Source organism: Stylophora pistillata, chromosome 3, assembly GCF_964205215.1.
Source record: "Stylophora pistillata chromosome 3, jaStyPist1.2, whole genome shotgun sequence".
NCBI classification, from domain to species: domain Eukaryota; kingdom Metazoa; phylum Cnidaria; class Anthozoa; order Scleractinia; family Pocilloporidae; genus Stylophora; species Stylophora pistillata.
Window position 1 is genome coordinate 30,834,440 of NC_142521.1, and position 23,222 is coordinate 30,857,661.

At 41.0% G+C, this 23,222-nt stretch overlaps 3 protein-coding genes and 1 long non-coding RNA gene across 6 annotated transcripts in view; 2 read left to right on the forward strand and 2 right to left on the reverse strand.

Annotated features, from left to right (window-relative positions):
* The first annotated feature begins 87 nt into the window (after window positions 1–87).
* LOC111323377 (uncharacterized) lies at window positions 88–18,099 on the forward strand. Its single transcript, XM_088751483.1, has 10 exons — window positions 88–538; window positions 3,771–3,909; window positions 4,699–5,105; window positions 5,693–5,803; window positions 6,521–6,668; window positions 6,965–7,122; window positions 10,066–10,202; window positions 10,880–10,943; window positions 12,027–17,472; window positions 17,553–18,099. Exons 1-10 carry the CDS (start codon window positions 365–367, stop codon window positions 17,990–17,992), a joined length of 7,224 nt encoding a protein of 2,407 aa, XP_088607609.1. The 5' UTR covers window positions 88–364; the 3' UTR covers window positions 17,993–18,099.
* The window catches only part of LOC148735588 (uncharacterized), a 30,205-nt gene continuing 13,647 nt past the window's right edge, over window positions 6,665–23,222 (reverse strand). For both annotated transcript variants that reach the window (XR_015998231.1, XR_015998230.1), the window contains 2 exons: window positions 10,340–10,407; window positions 6,665–7,493 (listed from right to left, as the gene is read on the reverse strand). This is a non-coding gene — a long non-coding RNA (uncharacterized LOC148735588). The remainder of the gene's footprint in view (window positions 7,494–10,339; window positions 10,408–23,222) is intronic.
* Window positions 18,211–20,351, reverse strand: LOC148735589 (uncharacterized). The gene has a single exon (XM_088751492.1). It carries the CDS (start codon window positions 20,334–20,336, stop codon window positions 19,371–19,373), a length of 966 nt encoding a protein of 321 aa, XP_088607618.1. The 5' UTR covers window positions 20,337–20,351; the 3' UTR covers window positions 18,211–19,370.
* The window catches only part of LOC111323374 (uncharacterized), a 40,978-nt gene continuing 39,757 nt past the window's right edge, over window positions 22,002–23,222 (forward strand). The window contains exon 1 of one of the 2 annotated variants that reach the window (XM_088751485.1): window positions 22,002–22,141. Coding sequence is in view for 1 of the 2 variants with exons in the window: in XM_088751484.1 (XP_088607610.1) it covers window positions 22,262–22,263 (2 nt within the window). In the remaining variant the exon portion in view is untranslated. Of the gene's footprint in view, window positions 22,142–22,246; window positions 22,264–23,222 lie in introns of those variants that run through there. The other variant, XM_088751484.1, reaches the window with a different exon arrangement.

Consider the following 23,222-nt stretch of genomic DNA (forward strand, 5'->3'; position numbering starts at 1 on the left):
TATAATGTGATTATCTTTGCAAAACTGTGACCCCTTGGGCAGTCAAATTTTGATATGATCAAAATAGGGCTGGAATTTCGGACTTCAATTTTTTATTACAAACAGACATGCCTCTTAGAACTGTAAATTTTAGATTTAAATCGAACTTGAAGTTGAAACTTTTTCGAACGCCCCATGTTTCCGCGCGCAGATCTCTCCTTTCGTCATTAATTTTCGCATTATGACGTACAGTATTTTCAAGAAGTTTAGTCTGAATAGACTTTCCATGGATATTCCATCACCGAGTGTGTAATTTCGATTGAGAATACTGTTTTGGTGAAGATTTTAAGAAAAGGAGAAACCAGATTTTAGAATTCCTTTCAAGATGGATGCTTTAGAGTACATGTTTTCCGTTGCGCGCGAGGGCGGCTCTAGTGTGCTGGAATTCAAACCAGAGTATATTATGCAAGAGAATCTGATGAGTTTAAGCAGCAAATTTCCATTGATTCCTGGTTCTCAACGATCTATAAAATTTTGCACAACTCAGTTGTCTCAAAAGGTGAGTTTCTTGTCATGTCTTCGTTGAACCCATTGTCATAACCAAAACATGTTTAGTTAATCAGAAACAGAGAACCGTTGGTTTAGGGAAGTCACTGACTTGTATACTTGAAGTCGACAAGCATCGGTTTAAGCAGTTTCTATGACGAAAAACATTTTTGTCACCGTGTTTAAAACAGCTTTAAAATAAGTTTAATTGGTGTGAATAGGGTGTTGGTTTGTATGGAAATAACGACCTTAAAAATCATTGTTAGAAAGTTTGAATTAAAAGCTGGCGTTAAGTTTGAAAGCGTTGGAGTAAGTTCTATGTGGCAAAAAAAAAAAACAATTTGCTTCGTTTCTGTTTTGTTTGGGTGACTATTGGGTAGAAAAAAAAGTTCGCTTTATGGTAGACAAGGTAGTCATGATGATATCGTGATGGTAACAGCAGTAATAATAATGAATAAACTACATGCATAATAATTAATAGTAATAATAATTAATAATTAATAATAATAATAATAATAATAATTATAATAATTAATAGTAATTTGTAAGTACTTTTTCGGTCCCGATGATCGTGATGGTAACAGCAGTAATAATAATGAATAAACTACATGCATAATAATTAATAGTAATAATAATTAATAATTAATAATAATAATAATAATAATTATAATAATTAATAGTAATTTGTAAGTACTTTTTCGGTCCCGATGATCGTGATGGTAACAGCAGTAATAATAATGAATAAACTACATGCATATATAGAGACGTAATTTGTAAGTACTTTTTCGGTCCCGATGATCGTGATGGTAACAGCAGTAACAATAATGAATAAACTACATGCATATATAGAGACGTAATTTGTAAGTACTTTTTCGGTCCCGATGATCGTGATGGTAACAGCAGTAATAATAATGAATAAACTACATGCATATATAGAGACGTAATTTGTAAGTACTTTTTCGGTCCCGATGATCGTGATGGTAACAGCAGTAACAATAATGAATAAACTACATGCATATATAGAGACGTAATTTGTAAGTACTTTTTCGGTCCCGATGATCGTGATGGTAACAGCAGTAATAATAATGAATAAACTACATGCATATATAGAGACGTAATTTGTAAGTACTTTTTCGGTCCCGATGATCGTGATGGTTACAGCAGTAACAATAATGAATAAACTACATGCATATATAGAGACGTAATTTGTAAGTACTTTTTCGGTCCCGATGATCGTGATGGTAACAGAAGTAACAATAATGAATAAACTACATGCATATATAGAGACATAATTTGTAAGTACTTTTTCGGTCCCGATGATCGTGATGGTTACAGCAGTAACAATAATGAATAAACTACATGCATATATAGAGACGTAATTTGTAAGTACTTTTTCGGTCCCGATGATCGTGATGGTTACAGCAGTAACAATAATGAATAAACTACATGCATATTTAGAGACGTAATTTGTAAGTACTTTTTTGGTCCCGGAGGCTTATACAATAATGATGGCTATAATGAGTAATGGCAATTGAACTGAGCGGAGTGCATTTTGGTCTGAGATCATATGCTTGATTTCAAAATCAAGTGTGCACAGAGCGAGTTTGATTTGATTTCAGACCAAAATTGCGCGACACCAAGTTTAAAATTGGGTCGCTCAAACACAGGATATTTTAGTCAATCCAAATATTTTAATTGATCCAGTACTGAGCTGCTTTGTAAAAATTGTTTTTCATTTTCCTGCAATTTGATTGGTTACTTTAAAGTAGCCTTGAAATCTGATTGGTTGTTGTGTTTTAGTAAAGCTTTCTCATTGCCTGGGAAAAGTAAGCGAAAAATGTGAACTGAATAGTGTGATTTGTGAATGCATCGCACCAATAAGAGCCGATCAGATTGTAAGGATCACCAATGATTTCAGAATGGATAAAAAATAATATTAATTGCAATTATAAAAGCAACAGGGGTAACAATAATAGTGATAATCGTTACCTGGACCTAATGTATCTATTCACTTGAGAGAAAAAAAAGTAGCTTAACTTTTTTATCGCCGAGATGATGATCATAGTAGAAGCTGTCAAAACCAACCTCGTTCCCAGGGCCTTTTCCCTTAGTTGAGGTGGAGCTGGGAAAAAAGCCCTGAGAACGAAGTTGTGTCAAAACTAAATCTTTATTTTTGTACCCCGCTCAAACGAATATACTGAAAACGTTTATCATGCAATAAGCAACCTCAATTAGGGTGTGTCAACACAAGTCTTGTGCGACTTTCTTTATTATGCCTTCATCAACAAAATGGAGAGGAATAATACAACAAATGTTAAAAATGCAGAAGAGAAAACCACCCCACAAAACAATCTAAACTACGTTCGTATAACAATGATTCCGTAAGCGTGCTAAACCTTTCATATAGCAGCATGCAAAAACTACGTCTAAGAGAAATTGATAACCCCTAGTCACTGGGTACTTAATTTAGAGGGCGTAGGGACGGTGTTGAGACGCAATTGAATATAAATGACCACAACTCGAATATATATAAAGGCTGATAGTTTCAAAAGAAACTGTTTGGGGCTGCGTCGGTGGGAGTAACGAAATAATTTGGAAATATCAACAAAGTTGAAATGGTATATTGGCCACCGTAATGATTACAAAAGCTGACGTTTCGAGCGTTAGCCCTTCGTCGGAGCGAATAGAGGAATTGTGGGTTGTGTGTGCTTTTAAAGGCAGAAAATGGAGCTACGTTATTGGTGGGTGCATGGCAACGAGAAAAACATGAATAAATTAGTGGAATGAAAAGCGTTCATTGATCCCTGTGGGATTTAGACTGCCGGTTTGAAAGATGAGCTTTTGTATAACAATGATTCCATTAGCGTGCTAAACCTTTCATATAGCAGCATGCAAAAACTACGTCTAAGAGAAACTGATAACCCCTAGTCACTGGGTACTTAATATAGAGGGCGTAGGGACGGTGTTGAGACGCAATTGAATATAAATGACCACAACTCGAATATATATATAGCCTACCGATGCGAAGAAATTATAACAGCGTACCATGTAACACCCAAAAGAAAGGGGTTACATAACCCGTGATAAATACATTTACCAGAGAGCAATAAGCAAAAGAATTGATATTAAATACAAATTAATAAATGAATAAAAAAAAAATAAAAATAAACTGACCATGTGCCTGTTTATTTCACGGGTAAAAAATTTAGTTTGATGAAATTCAAGTCTACATTTCCCCATTTCAGCTGCGAGAGACACCAGCCGATGCTGACTTTGATTTGACGGACCCTTACAGTCCACCGCCACAGTACAATGTGCTGCATGATCCTCATTTGAAGGATTACTTTCAGAATCCAGCCATGCAACGCAGACTTGTCGGCAAAGGTAAGCTGCAATTTGCGATTGTGTATAGTTCATAATCCTACGTTCTAGTTGCTCGAAGTTCGGATAACGCTATCCACTGGCCGCTCTGTGGTCGGTTTAGGAAATTCGCGCTTCCTTCTCGACCACTAGACCAAAAACTGTAGCCCGCTCAGTAAGTTCTGCGAGGGAAACTGTAGAAAAAGGCGCGAAAGTAGCAGAGGAGAGGTAAAACGACGGACGCTTAGGTCGAGTCGCTGTTTATGAACCAACTCGACCCAAACTTCCCTCGGTTTTTGGTTGCGGCTACCTTCGCGCCAACGTGTACGGATTTTGCATCCTTTTGACTTTCAAAAAGCCTGTAACAGGCTAGGAAAATCAAATCAATTACGACTTGGTCGCACGAGATTTCCGGAGCTTCAGACAGGTCACTTATTTCAACTTCGATTTTTCATTGACTCCTAGCAATATTTCCCGTTTTTTTCTGATTGATTTTAATTTTTGCTTTATACCAATCGATTGAAATACGCTCTAGATTAATCAGTGCTAGTCAGTTTAGACCACATAGGTGAATGGCGCTTTTAGTGCGCTCTAATTGGCTAGTTTGGAAGTGATTATCAAGAAGCCGAATAGACAAAATCGTGCGTCAAGACTTTAATTTCTGGCCATTTTCGGTATATACACAGAAATAAACTGATTTTCTGGTTTATGTGTTGTATATACTAGAATAGTTAATAACCGTATTGTCAGTGACTGCCATTCACCTAATATGATGAATAATTGTCAATTATATTTCTTGCGTTTGAATGGAAGGTTTCATCACAAACAGTGGCTTTATAAAATGCACCCTTCTTGAATTCAACATGTTTCGCCAGTGGATCAGAAAGCTTAAATTAGATCGAATACATCAGGAGCGTCGAAGGCAACGTCAGCTTGAGCTTCAGCTTTGGAAAGAGAGGCAAGCTAGGGAACGTCTTCTCCGGGACGAGGAGTTGTACAGCATCATGCGTTTGCGGAAACAGAAGGCAAAAGAACTGAAAGAACGCTCACTCAAAAGGCGTGAAACAGAAAAGCGGAAGTATCTAAAATTACAAGAGCTAGATCGGAAGAGACGGGAAGAACACGGCGATGCCATGAAGCAGAAAAAGGACAAGGATGCAAGTGAAAGAGAGAAGCATCTCGCTTACAAACAACTGCAAAAGAATGAAGAGGAAAACAAGGTGTGTTAGATAGACATGAATAACATTGTTCATACTTTGAGGGCCACATACTTAGCAGTTATTATATAACCCATAATACCTTACGAAAGCTTTTGTTGCAAAATGGGACATAACAAAAGAATCTCCATATAAGGACCGTACGCGATGGCGTTAGCGGGGCTGTATAGAAGCTGCATAGTCCTGCTACTAAGAACCTCGCGTAGGGCTTATTACCTGAGTTACACAGGGTCTACCGAGAAGAATGTGGTTTCTTGATAATAACATATAGAGCCTTTTGCGCCCTGGTCCATACGTCATGACCTCGACTCAAATGTTTTCTCGCCCAGCCCTTCTGCTCAGTCGATAGTTTTTTATTATTTACTGAGGTGACTGTTGGAACGCCGGGAGTTCCATGCGATATGACCTCGAGCTAGATATTTTTCCGACCTGGCCTCCCACTCGGTCAAAAAGGACATTATTTACTAAATTGGAGGTGAAAAACAGCGACTTCCACACGTTATAACCTTGAGCTACTTGTTTGTCTGTCCCTCCCCCCCCCCCCTCCCAGCCCACCTGCTAACTTTATTTTTATTCATTCATTGTTGCAGGGGAAGGAAATTAAAATTAGTCTCCTTGTGAGACGAAGTTCTGAAGACAAAAAAAGAGAATCGATGCTGCAGCGGAGAAGACGGTCAATAATGGAGGAAAAAGAGCTAAGGGTATAATTTTTTTATCTATGTTAGTATCTCAGCATTCATGAACTAAGGCTGGTAGTTTCGAAAGAAACTGTTTGGGGCTGCGTCGGTGGGAGTAACGAAATAATTTGGATATATCAACAAAGTTGAAATGGTAAATTGGCCACCGTAATGATTACAAAAGCTGACGTTTCGAGCGTTAGCCCTTCGTCGTCGCTCTGACGAAGGGCTAACGCTCGAAACGACAGCTTTTGTAATCATTACGGTGGCCAATTTACCATTTCAACTTTGTTGATATATCCAAATTAATTCATGAACTAAGTCAGTAAGCGACATTTTGAAACCCAGAGCTAAACAGTCACAGTAGGAAATAGAAACAATTCAATGAATCAATGACAACAGAAAGATCAAGCGCGGGAAAAATGAACGCGGATGGTAAAGACACGCCGCGTTTGATTAACAAGTTGTCTCAGGGTTTCCATATTGAGTCAGTTTCAGGGCGTGGGTTTGAAAAATTGCAGGATTACGGGAAAAAATCTTGATACAGCTACGAGAGGAATTTAGTCTTGGGGTGGATAGAAGCTGGCGTGTACCATTCACAGAGCAAACTCCGATTTGTAATGTTCACTCTAACATGTGCGAACAGCGCAGCACGCTATCGCGCTAAGAACTACTTTATTTTGTTTCCTGTATAGACTCAGACAAAATCTCGTTTCAAACTTTCCGCTGGTTATTTTTCAGATAAAAGAGAACTGGAAGCGCCGTTGCTCTTTGTCGTTGGTTCGACAGGAAGAGAAACGCAAACAAGAAGAAGATGAAAGACTCGAGTTTGAGAGAAATGTAGCTAGGAGGACTTCGATTGCGGAAAAACGGCATCGTAAAAGCCAAGGTAAAACCAGTGCTTTACTTTTGAGATAGAGTACTTTTCGTGTCAGAAAAAAAAAAAACCAGAGTAATTACAACAGCCAATCAGAAGAAAGGAAAATACTTTAAGAGTTGGTGAGGACAAACTAGCTAAAGCGCGGGAAAGCGCGGGCGACCAAGTCGTGATTGGTATTAGTATTGCATCTGATTGGTTGAGACAGTAGCACCAGTTTTCTTGACCAATCACAGAGCAAACGAGGCCCACAAATATGTACACGCAGTGGTATGGAATTCTGTTATGTTATGTTTAATCCCTTTCAGTACAACATGAACTGTGTTTGCAAAAGAGGCGTAATACCCTTGTCCAGCAACATCATAACGCGGAGATGTTCCTTGATAAAATAAGAGAGAAGAAGTTGAGAGACTTGGATGAATGGAGGAAGAAGCATGCCCGAATGCTAGAGAGGCATCAAAAACAGGTCAGTAGTGACTATTGGTTCATTGGAAAGAAGAATGCATACAGCGATATCGAAAGTGCCCTGAGTATTTACGAATGTGAATGTTAAATTTACACACCAAACTCTGTAGGGAAAGATATCAGTAATGTAAAGCTTTTTGTGTCAATTAAGAGAAACGCTAGTTTCGTAGTACTGTGATCAAAGAAGAGATTTAACACCGTGTTTACGTGAAACGGCAAACGTCAGCTTGTCCCTCCACGTTTCACGTAAAATAACGTGAAGCTTGCTGCTTTAGCTTCGCGTGAGCTCTCGTCAGGGTAGATTTGAAGGCGCTCCTGTATGACTTTCAAGGAATATTTTTGGTGCCCTTTTCCCGGCAATTAACTTCTAATCTGTGAGAGAAAAAGTGAGGAAAATCTTAAGTACGTGGAAAACGCGAAACAAGTTACTTCCACGCAGAAACCGCAAAGCGCAACCAGCAAACGTGAAAAAATGGCGGGAAAAACAAGGTCACGTGGTTACTTTGCCGTTCACGTTTTACGTAAACGCGGTGCTAAATCTCTCTAATAACTACTTATGATGCACGATCCTTCGCAGTAGATAGCGCTATTTATGCAATAGCGAAAATCAGACCTGAAAAAAATCAGGCCTATACGGGATTCGAACCACTGACCTCTGCGATACTGGTGCAGCGCTCTACCAATTGAGCAAACAAGCCAACTGGAAGCAGGCCGTTAAGTTGATTCGTAATAAACCCGTGATGATAAATCAGATACAATGAATATATGAAGTTCATATATTCGTACAGGCCTGATTTTTTTCAGGTCTGATTTTCGCTATTGCATTAATAGCGCTATCTACAGCGAAGGATCGTGCATCATAAGTATCTAATACCGCAGTTCAAAATATATGAGCTTCATATATTCATTGTATCTGATTTATCATCACGGGTTTATTACTAATCAACTTAACGGCCTGCTCCCAGTTGGCTTGTTAGCTCAATTGGTAGAGCGCTGCACTAGTGTCGCAGAGGTCAGTGGTTCGAATTCCGTACAGGCCTGATTTTTTTCAGGTCTGATTTTCGCTATTGCATAAATAGCGCTATCTACTGCGAAGGATCGTGCATCATAAGTATTTAATACCGCAGTTCAAAATATATGAACTTCATATATTCATTGTATCTCTCTAATAACTATTCCCTACTAGAGAAGAATAAAGGCTGATAGTTTCGAAAGAAACTGTTTGGGGCTGCGTCGGTGGGAGTAACGAAATAATTTTGATATATCAACAAAGTTGGAATTGTAAATTGGCCACCGTAACGATTACAAAAGCTGACGTTTCGAGCGTTAGCCCTTCGTCGGAGCGAATAGAGGAATTGTGGGTTGTGTGTGCTTTTAAAGGCAGAAAATGGAGCTACGTTATTGGTGGGAACATGGCAACGAGAAAAACATGAATAAATTAGTGGAATGAAAAGCGTTCGTTGATCCCTGTGGGATTTAGACTGCCGGTTTGAAAGATGAGCTTTTGTTCAAGATTTTTACGGCTTTCCGTGCTACCTAAGTGCAAGGAAAGACCGCAGATTGCCATATGTTGCTTAGAATGATTAGGTAAATTAAAATGTCTAGCGACTGGTTTCGATGTGTCCTTTTCATTCCTTTCCACGTCTCGAAGGTGTTCTCGGAATCGGTCACCTAGTCTTCTGCCTGTTTCGCCGATGTATATCTTTTTGCAATAAGTGCAAGTTATGCAATAGATCACATTGACGGAGTTGCACGTGATCTTAATGGATCGTTTAGGTCCCGATATTTTATCAGTGTTGTGAATGAAAGGACACGTTTTGCATCGTGCTCGAGCGCATTTTAAAGTTGGTCATTAGTCTGAAAAGAACTTCTGACCAAAAAATTGCCTATGTTTTTGTCGCGTTTGAATGAAATGAGCGGAGGCTGCGAAAAGATAGTGCTTGTCTCTGGGTCGTTTTGAAGTAATTTAAAGTTTTTAAGAATGATGGATTTAACTGAGTGGTTGTGAGGGTGAAACGTGAGAGTGAATGGAATGCAGTCGCTAGACATTTTAATTTACCTAATCATTCTAAGCAACATATGGCACTGTGCGGTCTTTCCTTGCACTTAGGTAGCACGGAAAGGCGTAAAAATCTTGAACAAAAGCTCATCGTTCAAACCAGCAGTCTAAATCCCACAGGGATCAACGAACACTCTTCATTCCACTAATTTATTCATATTTTTCTCGTTGCCATGTTCCCACCAATAACGTAGCTCCATTTTCTGCCTTTAAAAGCACACACAACCCACAATTCCTCTATTCGCTCCGACGAAGGGCTAACGCTCGAAACGTCAGCTTTTGTAATCGTTACGGTGGCCAATTTGCCATTTCAACTTTGTTGATATATCCAAATTATTCCCTACCACAATTACAATGCAAAAATTAATTGCAGTAAAGAAACACTTTGCTGGGTGAGACAACCCACCCGTTCCTAACTTTCCTTTTTTGCAAAAAATCAAAAAGTTGCCACCCAGATTTTAAAAGATGCTGCCCAGATTTCTTGACAGCTTTATGTAAATATTAATTGAAAGCTTTATTTCTCGCTTCTCACAATAATTTCTAACATCGGCCGGGAAAAATAACTTCAAAATTAGCTTTAATGAGTTGCTCGCAAATATGGAACAAAATGCATGGATCATTTGTGTTCAAAGGGTTGATAAACATTTTTTTTTATAAAATCGTTGGCTTTTCTCGTGCCTGATGTGTTCTAAACCTATATTTTCTCACAAATTTCTGAGAAAGGTAAAAATTGTTCAGAGTTGCTTTAACTGCAGAAAGTTACTCCAAATGCCAAAAGTTGCTCAAAAGTTACCGAGTACATTCGAGCCTACCCCCCATCCCTGAAATTTTCGCGTCAAAGGAGGCGTACACACATGTGGTAACATTCGCTGGTGTGCTCCTCAGGGACGTAGGGTTTCGCTTCAAACCAAAGCTAGCGGTCAGGGTCAAGGCAAACGTCGGAGGTCTCAATCGTCAAGCGTCTGGGATTTGCAATCATCCCTCGAGGAAGAATTTGGAATCAAAGACAACGTAGTTTACAGGTAATAGAGAAAGAAAATAAGGAGAAAATGATTGGGGCAAACAATGCAAGAATTCTCCTGCTCCTAATAATTAATAAAAGGACGAAGCTTTCAAGATAAACAGATGGGAAGCATATTAATAACTAAATAATACTAACAGTTCTTTCAAGAATTCATCCTCTCGGCCTCCCTTCCTGGTTCTTCCTTAGTTATATTAATCTCCCCCCTGAAAAAAATATAAGAAATGGTCAGTGTGCCTTCTCATTTTAGATCACAGTTCCAGTATCCAATTAGAGAATACTACGTTACTTTCGCCCGAAGGGTTACTGGCATTTTATAGAAGCTGCTACTTTTTCTGGGATCTCTGAGAGTCGGCGGAGAACCCCAAAAGCCGACATAGTGGCGCAATTTTTTTCAGAGTTGTCCTTTCCCTTTGACCTTAGGACCTTGATTCTTTCCACTGAAATACGTTTTCCATGGGTGACCTGGAATGTTTTCGCGCCCTGACATTTGTAACAGCCCTGCATCCTCATCACACGCGGAAAGTGGAGCTCTGTTGCCGCTTTTTTTTCCTACGACAGGGGGTGAAAACCTAAAGAAATGGCACATAAACGCCAAAATTAGTTATTCCCCTTGGAGAAATTGTATTGCCTTCGTCCTCCTTATCTCTTATTCTCTTTTTTGTTCGTTTTTTTAAGTGGTGTCGTTTTTGCGGGGAAGAAGGCCAAACATGAGGCACGAGAGGGCGATCGGCTAGAAAATGTGAGATTCTGTTAACGATTATTCATTTATAAATGTATTTTATGATATAAATTGAGCGATGGACTTTATCTTGGACAAGGGTATGGAGGAACACCCGAGTAATCGGCACTGTGTGATCGTTCAACATGATAGAAAATCACCTTTAAATGAGAATTTTCATGCCATTTCGGTCGTGATGTGAAAACTATTCTGAACTAGACGATAAAAAATTGTTTACTGAAGCAAACTTTTCAGTTTTGAAGAGTTAGAGATCTGATTATCTCACAGAACAGCCGAGAAAAATAACCTAAGCTCACATTAAGTAGCAATCTGCACAACACATGCGTTAAAAATTGTCAACTTTTAATGACAGTGCAGAACGTTGCAGCATCTTCTGACTTCCTACTTCCCTCTCGCTTTCCTTTTCCTTTTTTGCTCCTTCCTCTCTTCTTTTTTTGGTCACTTTCTTGCTTTGTTCTGCCCCTTCCTGCCTCTCCATCATTTTCACTTGGTATCTGCATCTTTGTCTCCCTTCTTCTTCTACTTCCCTTTCCTCCCATTAAACTAAATGATATCATAACCAAACTAATGCGCACGTGCTCTCATTGGTCAATCCAGTGTCCACCATTTGCCCATGGGTGTACGCTGCTGACGTGAGCAAATGCAAAGACTAGTTTTCGCACGCTTGTTTTATCTGGTCACGTAAGATTTGTTAGATAAAAGGGAAATCTTTGGCTACAAGGCATCAATGCTACGTTTTAAAACAAGTGGTAAAAGCCGCAGCGTACACTATTGAGTTATGGATGCACTTGAGAGGTATGCTTAGCACTCAAGAAGCTAGCTTTCGTGCTTAGCAACCTCCCACGTGCATCCATGACTCAATAATGTACGCTGTGGTGTTTACCATTTGTGAACTAGAGACAGGCTATTTGCAAAATGACGTAAAACATATTGTCTACCTTATTCCGCGGATTTGATCTCCACCAAAGGGCAGATTTCCTAGTATGCCATCACTTCCTGTTTTCATGAAATTGTTGTAGAAATATGAGCGCGATTGTGGGGCGTAACTCGGAAAAAAGTAATTGATTTTTTCGTCAATGTTAGTTTCCAGAGGAAAGTACATATCAAGAAGCAGAAGAAATGGACAAGTTCGAGAAACTTTGGTTACAGTTAGGAGCTGAGTTCGCCTTGCGAGAGAAAGTTCACCACATCGTGTTTGATATCATTTTAAACGCTTCAGAGGCATTGGATCGCGATGAGAGGCAGAGAGTTTGTAGAAAAGTTTCCGACTACGTTCAAGGAGTCATAAACTTCGCACAGGAAAGATTAGCTAATGCTCAGTCAGGCGATTTAAAACCCAAAGTGAGAAAGTACGTACTACAGGTGATAGAGAATGCCTCCCTTGTTGTTGACGAGGTGGAAAGATGGCGACTTGTCCAAGAGATTGTAGCCACCGCTATCAACGGGGCCAGAGAGGAAGTGATCTCGTTACGCAAAACTGCTAAAGGGGTAGTTGCAACTGCTATCGAAAGGGCACGTCAGGAGGTTGCGCAGCAAATCTGTCGTGATTTGTTTGAATGCGCTGAGGCCATAGTGGTAGGTACTATGATATCGGCATCTCAAAAGATGCAAGATGCTCAGGAAGTAAATGTGGCGCGTTCTCTAGCTATCGAGGCTGTGAAAGCAGCAAAAGGGTCCATAGAACATTTACACAAGGTGGAACTTGAGCCTATCGTCGATGAGGAACAGTTTCAGTTTTCGACGAGCTTGGCTAAGTGCGCTAAAGAACTCACGACAGCTGCTATTATTTCGGCCACCAAATCATCGGAACAGGTATCACGTAAGGACGACAGCGATTTGATGGCAGCACGATCTCTAGCCTCCGACGCTGTCGCGGCGGCTAAATCTTCGCTTCAAAAGTTGTATGGCGTAAAAATTGAAGTAGAAGATGAGGACCAGGAACATTATGTTACAATTTCTAAATGTCTCGTGAAATCCGCAAAAGATATCGCTCAGGCCGCGGTTAGTATCGCTGAGACATTCTCTGGGCAGTACGATCTGGAAGGTTTGACAGCCAGGAAACGTGCGACGGATTCTATGTATGCAGCAAAAGTATCACTAGAGAAACTTGACATAAATGTTGAGGACAAGGACGATAACGAGCAGGCTTATAAAGACATCGCAAGTGCTGCTTTGGTGTCCGCTGCGCGTTCTTTGCAGAAAGACTTCTTAACACGCGAGACTGATTTAGTGGCGGCTGCACAAACTTTGGCTCACACGGCATTGGAATCTGCAAAAGAATCTCTTGAATGGTTCTACCGTGCGGAAATCGTTCCTGAAGCAAGGATAGAAGGGAAGACTCATAGGCTCCATTTAGAGTTGGGTGAAGTCGCAAGAGACATTGCAGAGGTCGTTGTTGATTCAGCCACACGATCTCTCGAGCAGATAATGGGAAATAATGAATGGAATCTAATATCAACAACTCATGACCTGGTGAGCGATGTAATTGGTTCGGCAAAGGCATCGTTGGAAAGCTTTTATGGAGTCACAATCAAACCAGAAGAAGAAGTTATTTTAAGTTTACAACAAGCCTCAGAGAATTCTCTGGAATATTCCATTTTCTCGACGAGTGCCTCGATGGAAATTCTACAAGGAGACGAAAAGTACTTGTGCATCGCTGCACGAAGTCTTGCACGAGACGCTCTGAAATCAGCAAAAGCATCAATACAGCGACTCAATAACATTGCAGATCAAATGGAAGAAAACATAAAACAAACAGCATTTGATATTTCAAAAACTCTAATGGATTCGTCGGGCAACCTTCTGCAAAAACTCGAGAGGGAAGGATTAACTGGAGCCTCTAGAGATCTTGCATGCAGTGCAATTGAGTCGGCTGCAAAATCTTTCTCTAAATTTCCCGAAGACGAGACTTCACTGCAGAAAATTGCTGAGGATGACTCGGGCTTGCTGAACGCAGCAGCAAAGGTATCCACAGTTTCCGTTCGTGCTTCTTTGGGAGAATTCTTTGATCGAGGCTTCATCGGTGGCCAGGAGTTAGAGGAAGCTACAGACTACTTAGCGACTCATGCAGTGCTCTCGGCTGAAAATCTACTCGATTCATTACAAGGTGAAATTTCGGCAGGTTCTCTTGACTTGGAAATCTGTAAAGTTGCCAAAGACCTGGCTTTAAATACAGTTGTTTCAGCAGAAAGATCAATTACCAGCCTGGCAGAGGAACACCAAGAACCTTCAGCAAAACGCAGTCTTCAACTTGGAACCTTGTTTTGGAAGGTTACAACCTATGTAGAGCAGCTGATAAACGGTGCTTTGAGAAATCTTGGGGCAGAGTGGTGTTTTGTCCACATGGATGACGATTCAGAAGAATACGAGGAGCTTACGCACGATGAGGCTCGTCTAGCTGACAAGGCATACAATGACCAGAGAGAGATCCTGATGTTGAGAGCGTCAAAAATTGTGCAGAACGCCATTGAAATCGCAAAGTCAAGGACTGCCTGTAAGTCATTCTTTCTTGACCAACCTGTTGCAGATGGCAAGCCTCACTCTCGTCGTAGAAGTTCCGTTCATTTTAACGAGACTTCAGTTTTGCATAGTCGTCGGGACAACGACATTCCCCGTGACACAGACTACTTATGCTCGGCAAACAGGCCTCCGACCCCTCGTTTCAGAAAGGATCGTCTCGGTTCTGTTGTCTCACAGGTAGTTGAGGAGCTCGAGAAAGAATTGGCCTTTTCTTCAGGTAGTGATATAACTGAAAAGAAATCATCTAGTACTAGTCTTGTACGGCGACGCCTGTCCGATCCAGGACCGGAGTTTTGCACCGAAGATATCTCGATCCCGAGGACAGAGCGTTTAGTGTCCGACTCAAGCATAGACCACCAAGGTACTTCCCTGGACATAAAAGGCTCTTTGTATGATATTTTAAAGAAACGAGAAGAGTCAGCGAGCTGCGAGATCTCTCCTTCCGAGTCATATGTTGTCCTTCCACATTTGAATCTATCTGAGCTTTCCTTGATTGCCGCCCGAGTGGAGGCTTACGAATGTTTATGGAAACAGAAGGCGACAACTCCTTCGGTAACAAGCCTGCCATCTTTATCTCCCAAAAGCTCCTTTGTAGTCAGTGAAGCCGCTGAACATGTCAACTCGGATAAAGAAACAAAAATACTTTCGGCTTCACTATCTTCTCGTCTGCCAGATATAAGTAAGTCTGCCTCCAAAATCTGCAAGCCTTCGTCGAGTTCAAGCTCCCTTGAAGGCCCGTCGGCGTATCGTAAGCAAACATCGTTGCAAAAGCTCAATCTTCCATCTAAAACTTCTCTCAAGGCTTCGAAGGAGTCTGTAAAAGTACAATCGAAATCTTCGACCGGAAAGGCCTTACATTCGTCGCGTACCTCAGCTGAAAAAGTGTCATCACCAGTGTCATCTCGAAGTTCCCTGTCTAAAAAGGAAGGGACTAGGCAAGGTTCAGGAGAAAATGTGACTTTGTTTTCGCCTAAATCGTCTGTGAAAGATGCGTCTCATTCACAGCGTACCTCAGATGCAAAGGTTGTCCATTCTTCTCACAGCTCACTTACGAAAGCCACAGTTTCTCCTCGTACTTCTGTTGAGAAAGCTGTAATTTCAAAGGGAAGATCATCTAAAACTCAAATCAAGACGTCTCCAAAAAGTTCTAAACTTTATGGCTCCATAGAAAAAACGACAACTCCTCCCACTACCTCTTTACAGAGAGGACTTTCGTCTTCCCGACGGTCGATAGAGAAGGTAGCCTTGAATCCAAGTGAGTCAAAACAAAAGAAAGCTTCCTCCACAGGTGCTTTCAGCCAGAAAGTTGTATCTTCACCGACTGCTTCAAAAGAAAGTGTAGTTTCGTCCTCTACGACATCGAAGAGAGGCACTATGTTGTCTGCAAGTGCTTCTACCGGAAACGCCACATTATCCCCTCGTAGATTCAAAGGAAACATCACACGATCACGACATTCGTCTTCCGAGAATGTATCATTATCCCAAGGTGTCTCCACAGAAGCAACAACAATATCGCCTCATAATTCTCTCGAGGATATGTCACTGTTGTTACGTGGCTCTACCGAGGATACCGTTTCCAGGCGAGCTTCCAAAGGGAAAGATAGTAAACCATCAAGTACGTCATTTGAAAATACAAAGTTGTCTCTTAGATCGTCTAAGAGAGATGCCACACAATCACCAAGTGCTTCCCCTAAGAATACGACGGTGCTGTCGCGTATTTCCAAGGAGAAAATCACGCAATCTTCTCGAAATTCTTCTGAGAGAATTGTATCAAATCAATGCGCTTCTAAAGGGTTAGCTACCCAGTCTTCGAATGCAAAGATTTCACGTTCTCCAAATATATCCAAAGAAAACGCTCAGGTCTCCCTCCTTATTTCTTCAGAAGAGGCCACTTCTTCCTCCGGATCGAACGGAAAGGCAGCCGGAAGCGCATCGTCTTCGCCGAAAGCCCCTGGTGATACCGAGTTAGCATTGTCTATGACTTCCATGACCATAGTCCAAACACATTCGAGTCAATCTGCAAAGGATGGGCAGCCAGAGGAGTCTACAATGAAAACGGAACCCACCGATGGAAAATTGTCTGAAGATTTGGTTCGGTCCCCTGAAAAAGTGAGAGATAAAACCGATCCTGATGGGTTTTCATCCCCTGTCGAGGACATCGCACTTAGATCAGACTTCGTGCAGGTAATGGGTGAAGAACCAATGGAAAGTAAGAATATTGAGATCACCAAGGACTCTACGAAAGATGTTCGTAGCCTAGAGAGACTTATCCAGGACAAGAGATTCACTCCGGAAGGAGCCGAGGCGGGCTCAAGGTCGGCCTCTAGTGTAGACATGACGACCATGAGAAGGTCCACAGATCCAACAGGAGAAAAAAGAGTTCACGCGGATTCCACCGACAAACGTAAGAGAGCAAAATCCATTTTGACGGCGCCTGATTCGACGATAGTTTCGCCAGAATCTTCTATAGAAAAGGCAGCATCGATGGACAGTGAAAGAGAAGTTGTGGCTATGGAAAGCGGAGGTAAAGATGAGAGGGAATTGCAAGGCGTTTTCATTACGTCTGGAGATAAACGCTTTTCGCAGGAAGGAGACAAGAAAGGGCAACTTATTGAAATGACCGATTCCGCAACGGACGGGAAGCAAGTTCAACAGTTCAGTACGAAAAAAACAGCAACAAAAAGCTTCGAAGGCTACCCCTTGTCAAGGAAAGTGAGCGTGTCACGGTCTATCCACGACACTCTTGATGATATCGTTCAGAAAATGTTAGACACAACGGGCGAACCAAGTAAAGACCTTTCTCAGTCTCGTTCCTTATGTCTTGGACCGTGGAAGGAGTTCAGGTGCGAAAGCGAAGGAGGCCTTGGAATGCCAAGGCTCAGCAAAGGGAGGCTTCCCACTGGCAAGGTTTCTAGGACAGTGATGGACACTGTGGACTTCATGCTTCAAAGTGTCTCGTCATATGACAACTTGGGTTCCCGGAAAGGTTCTGGTAGACACTTAGGTGGAGGTAAGTTGAGTAAGGTTTAAAAATTTTATAACAAAGCATCGAATTATAAATTTTACTTTTTTTCCCTTTTTCCTCCACAGGCGTATCAAGAACAATCTCCTCTATGGATAATTTATCCAGAGGTTCTACCTTGGCACAAAACATGTCACGTGTCCATGGAATCAGCCCATCGCCACCAACTAGCCTTCAACCAAAAGTGCCATCTCCGAGAAGATCTCTGTTAATCGCTACTTCGTCCCAGGACTCGATGGGAGTCCGTGCTACCCAATCAGATTCCACTATACTTAGTTCGTCAAGTGATAAAGCCGTCGACCTCAAACCTAAAGTGTCAGGCGCGTGGCTTGATGGTGCTATGGTCGCAAGTGGGGTGACGTCTGATACGGCTAATTCCCCAATGAGACCTTCCTCGAGTCCTGCTCCCTCACAGCATAGGCGAGCTTCGCAAGGAAGTCTTTCGGCGAAAACCTCCTTGGATGGCATTTGCCTCGAGAGGAATAACTCAATCGAGAAAGGGAGTTAAATACAAAATTCGGATATTTTTTTCCTTTAGAATCTTCTGTTGATATAAATATATGCCCAAAAAATCGTCGAATCTTAAGCTTAAATTAAATCTTCATTTGAACACTATTTCTTCTTTTGAAGAATGTATTTATTTTGACCATTCTCTTTCTTTGTCACTTCTTTAAATCTAAACAGAATCAATCAAACAACATATCAGTTCAATAAATCTGTTTGTTTTAAAAAACGTTTTTTTGCTTGTTTTTCAATCAACACTGCGCCGCTAGATTATCTTTACCGAGGTACTTTTAATATTTAAATACTCATCGATGCTTGTAAAAACAAACAAAGAACAGTCTTACCAACCCTAACCATTCTGTCACCTATTTATATCATCATCACATCCTCAGTGCTAGCTTTGTTGACCCCTGATCCCTGTAACCGCCCCTCGGTTAGTTGAATTGGTTGGAGCGCCTGACTGTTGTGTTATAAAATCAAGAAATGGATAGACATTCTAGTCTTCTCGGATAAGGACGAATGAACTGTAGGTCCAGTCTCCCGCATCTATTAATTAGTTAATTTAATTAGGCAGGGGGCTTTAAAGAACCCACTCACGAGATTACTGTGATGTGGTCTGGCCTGTTTACTGGGAATTGGGGGGAAGGGGGCATCTTCAAATAAGTTTCCTTCGATTGATATTGTAAACTGCTTGATGCAATCCGGCTAAAGTCCTCCGAAAGTGGGAAAATGCGCCTTGGAATATTGTATAGAAAACCGGCGCAATAGAAGTAATAAATATTATTTTATCGCAGTATACACTTTTGAATGCTTCAGATTACAAATAAAATTGATATAGGGCGCCAAAGGCGTAGCCTATTCAATTGTCACTACTACATAGATAAAGCAAAACTTTAAAAAATGTATGCTCCTAGACCCTAAAAGGAAATAAATGTTCCATCAACCTATTAAAACTATGCTTGAACCTAGCGTCGTTAAGGAACTTAGCCCGATAGGACCTTAAAAGTACAGAAACAAATAAACCTAGGAGTTCTAAAATGGTATATCTATAGACCCTAAAGTGGAGATAAATGTTTGAAACCTATACTTGAAACTAACATCGTTGGAAGAACTTAGTCGGATAGGACCTTGAAAGTGATGGCAATATTGAGGGAGCTAGAGACTACAGCTTTTGCATGTTCCTTAGCACTGAGTGACATCGGCCACTTCCAACCAGTTGGCGCATGCTTTCCTTACATACATACATACATACATACATACATATACTTTATTTAACCTCGAATTTAGAGTAGCTAAAGATAAGCTAGTATCTTCGAGTTACAAGTATAATTCTAAATACTACTAAAATGTAAAATGTAAAATTGTAACATTCTAAAATTTAACTATGAAAAAGAGTCATACTGTAGAATCTTGCACTTGAAATCAAGAAAGTCAGACATTCTAAGAGAATCCGGAAGAGAGTTCCATAGTTTTGAAGCCATATATGAAAACGAGTGAAGACCATAAGTAGTAGTTTTTGTAGACGGAAGAGACAAAATACAATTTCCGCGTAGACTACAGGATACAGACCAGAAACTAAACATATTCCTTAGATAGCCTGGATAGCAGGCTATCTTAGGAATATTGACCCTTCGCGAGCTCCCTCCAAGTGCGTCTATTATGATGTTCTGCTGCTCAATCTTGTACTCTGGGAATCTCCTTCTTAATTCGTACCGCAGCGGGGCGTACTTGTTCGTCTTCTCCGCACATTTGATCTCTCCATTACTGACCCATGGACAGCTCATTTCAAGTGACACTACTTTCTTCCTCTCCTTGTCTATAACCGTACAGTCTATCCTGTTGTTTCTCGCCTCCGCGTGTTCTGCATATCGTGGTATGTCCCAGAGTGCCTTACCTCTCTTGTTCTCGTAAAGTGGCTTCGGCATGTTCTGGGAGTACCACGGTGGTACTGTTGTCACTGAGTCTAGGTCTTTCAAGAGTTCGTAGAAAATTACCTTAAATGCTGCATTATGCCGAATCATGTATTTAGACTGGGCTAGCGCTGCACAGCCTGCAAGCACGTGCGCTTGCGTTTCAGCGGCCTTACCACACATGCGGCACTTCACATCCTCACCCGTGTTAGTCCCTGTCTTTTTTTGGTGGTAGACTTTCGTTGGTAGGAGTTGCTGGTATAGTTCCTGCAGTTCCGCTCTGGTGTGAGTCGGTGCCGTCTTCCACTCGCTCATCCAAGACAACCATTCATCTCCAACCTCTTGATCCTCCCACCTCTCAGTTAACAAAAGTCCTTGCCATCCCTCTGCTTTCAGTTCCTCAACATCCCTTTCCTTGGCAGCAGTCTTTAACCACATCCCAATCTTCTCCACAGGTACTTTCAAATCGTTCGGTTAGACATGTGACCAATGGTTGGAGATGCACCAGAGATAAGTTGAGCCCAAACTCAGATGCATATTTCTTGGTGTCCTTCTCCATTGATCGCCGGCCCATCTCTTGTGATCTCTCCTCAGACTGCCTTACTACCTTCACAGCGGGATCTTCATTAGTATAGAGTCTTACTGCAGCCTTAACCTTAACTTGCTTGTACTCTCGTTCGACACTCTTCAGCCCACGGCCCCCAAGACCCCTCGGTAGATATACTAGGGCTGTAGACCCAAGAGGGTGCTTGCCCCCATTCTCAACGATAACCTTTCTTGCTTCTCTGTCCAGCCTCTTGAGTTCCGCTACGGGCCAGCACTGGGTGCATGGGCATCAAGTAGCTTAGCACCGGCATCGCAAATTGATATTATTTGGTCGTGGGTTCAAGTCCCATCTGGGGCTCGGATTTTTCTATTACATTAAAATTGTTTCATCTTCAGATTATTATTATCATTATTATTATTATTATTATTATAATCCCTAAGGATGACCAGCATTCAATTTCTCCCTACCATAATGTCACTGCCTTGAATAAAAAATTGACGTCACTCTAAAGAATAAAGGAAAGAGGAAAACTGTTGATTGGTAAACAAATTCTCTTTGTCAGCAACCTAGAAAATGCATTGAAAACGGTCTGGAGAATATTCATACTGATGTTAACGTGTAAATTAAGAGGAGTGATCCGGCACTCCGCTATATGCACAGCCCTCGTCCTCCCCACCTCACAGTTTTCTGGAAAAAAATAAGAAGGAAGACTGGAGAGAATGAGAGGAAGTTTGGTTGTGTTTACTGAGAGATATTTGTAAATTGATAAATTCCACAGAGTGGAGGTAGATAAAAGAGGGCAACTCTCCGGGTGATTCGGCTCTGCCCCTTTTCACCTCTATAATCGTGTAACTGTGCACGCCCTCTGTTTTCGAAGCTCAAGTCGTTCACCTCCTTTGGTTTTTCAGACAAACAAACAAATAAACAAAGAAAATCCACAGTTCAGCGTGCACTAAGTTTTCTTTAATTGAAGGCTTGGTGGATATTTTGATCACTTGGATTCATTCATTTGTCTATCAGTATGCTGCAGAGAGGCATTCAATAGTCGTAGTTGTATCGTAAGTTTCCTACCTTCCCAGCATATCTGCATCTTTCCTCTCATCTCTCAGCGAGAGAATTTACGTCCGGTCACGTCACTAACATATTTTTGGTCAAAATACCATTGCTTTGATCGCCTTAACTAGCGGCCTCTTCTGTTACTCATTTTTCCATTTTTGACATCCAAGCTGAGCCGAAGATATTGCATCGCTGATAGAAGACAGCGTTTATAACCCAGACAATATCCAATATTATAAAACAACATCTCCGCCCATTGGCTACCCCATGTATTGTTGGGGCTTCACTGATAAACCATAAATTAAAAGGATTTATTTTGTCGGCGGCTTTTGCATATGATTTTCTACTAATTTGCATATCTCAAGTACCTTGCGTAGGTAGTCAATTCATATCTTCATGTCCGCTCGCCGCGTGTAGTTCGTATGTAGTCAAATCCCCGGAGCTTACGTTTCAGCATTTGGCGCCAATCTTCATACTTTCGATCGTACAATCTTCCAGAGCTATTTCCGTACTAAAGTGGTATCTGTTTTGGTGCGCGATTTCTATTGCGTGATTCTACAGTGTGACAAGCGACAAGATTCGAGGCGATCGTGAAGGAAATCAAGCCAAAATAATTCAGAGAAACACACGGCTTTAAAAGGTAAGTTATTTCCTCTTTCGTTTATTGACATTTCTACGTTATAACTCTTGAAAAATGACTCTTAGAGCTGTTACTGATGTGCATTGGACTTGGAGCGCGCGGACAGAATACTAACGAAACATGTAAACAGTAGTCAGCTTTGTCCCATATGGAAATCAAAATTTCTGTTTTTGGTAAACAAGTCGGTTTTCTGTTCTCCAGATCAAAGACCTTAGAATGCAAATACCTTTTGAGTAACACACGGTCAAACAATGAAATCCCTCTGCTATGAAGTGGTATTTGTATGTAATATTAAGGAAAATATTTGACACATGCACTCGGTATGCAGTTTACTTTTATTCGACGATAACCGCAAATTCAAGTCCATGATTTGAGAATTCTAGAGAGCGGTCATTAATCTTTGCACTTGAAGCTAAAACAGAGAGATCTGGTTGAAGGTTATCCTATTAAAAATGGCTCTCTATCCATGGTAATGCCTCGATGGGTCAAGTTTTTTTGCTGTCGGAGATATACTGTTGAAAATCTACTTCTGACCTATAGCTTGTGACATTTTAAAAGGAGTATCGCGCCTCCATATTTTTGCTTATAGTCTTGCCTGTCATTTCATTAAATTTTTTTCGCTCTCTGCTTTCCGTCTTTGTTCGTTATTACTTCTGAAATACCCATTGTATAATGTAAATATTCGTTGTTCTTGAGCGTCACAAATCCCTGGTAGTATACTAGGAAGCCAATATTTGCGTACAATTTCCTTTTGAATTCTCGAAATAGCTGCTTCACTGCATTTTGTAATTTAAAATAAACCTGTCGGCTTGCAGCTAAGCCGATTGTTGCTGATATTTCTCGCAATCTGGTGAACAGTCATCAAAAACTTTATGGTTCAAGTGAATAATTCGATCGAATTATTCACTCGGATCCTTACACCCAACGCAGTTATAATGAATTACAAAATTGTGATATTGCTTTCAAAGTAATATCAGTTCCTTGTGTTTAGGCAGCAATTTGGAGAAATTAAATCGTTTTTGGGCTTAGAAAAACATTAACAGAACGAATCCATGCCGTGAAAATTATTAGCGTTACAGAC

What these genes read in the sequence shown, in the direction of transcription:
- LOC111323377 (XM_088751483.1), top strand. Translation starts at nt 365, where the DNA reads ATGGATGCTTTAGAGTACATGTTTTCCGTTGCGCGCGAGGGCGGCTCT. An exon ending in ACGCAGACTTGTCGGCAAAG is followed by an intron (nt 3,910 to 4,698) that starts GTAAGCTGCAAT and finishes TTTGAATGGAAG; the next exon opens with GTTTCATCACAAACAGTGGC. An exon ending in AGGGCGATCGGCTAGAAAAT is followed by an intron (nt 10,944 to 12,026) that starts GTGAGATTCTGT and finishes CGTCAATGTTAG; the next exon opens with TTTCCAGAGGAAAGTACATA.
- LOC148735589 (XM_088751492.1), bottom strand. Translation starts at nt 20,336, where the DNA reads ATGTGGTTAAAGACTGCTGCCAAGGAAAGGGATGTTGAGGAACTGAAA.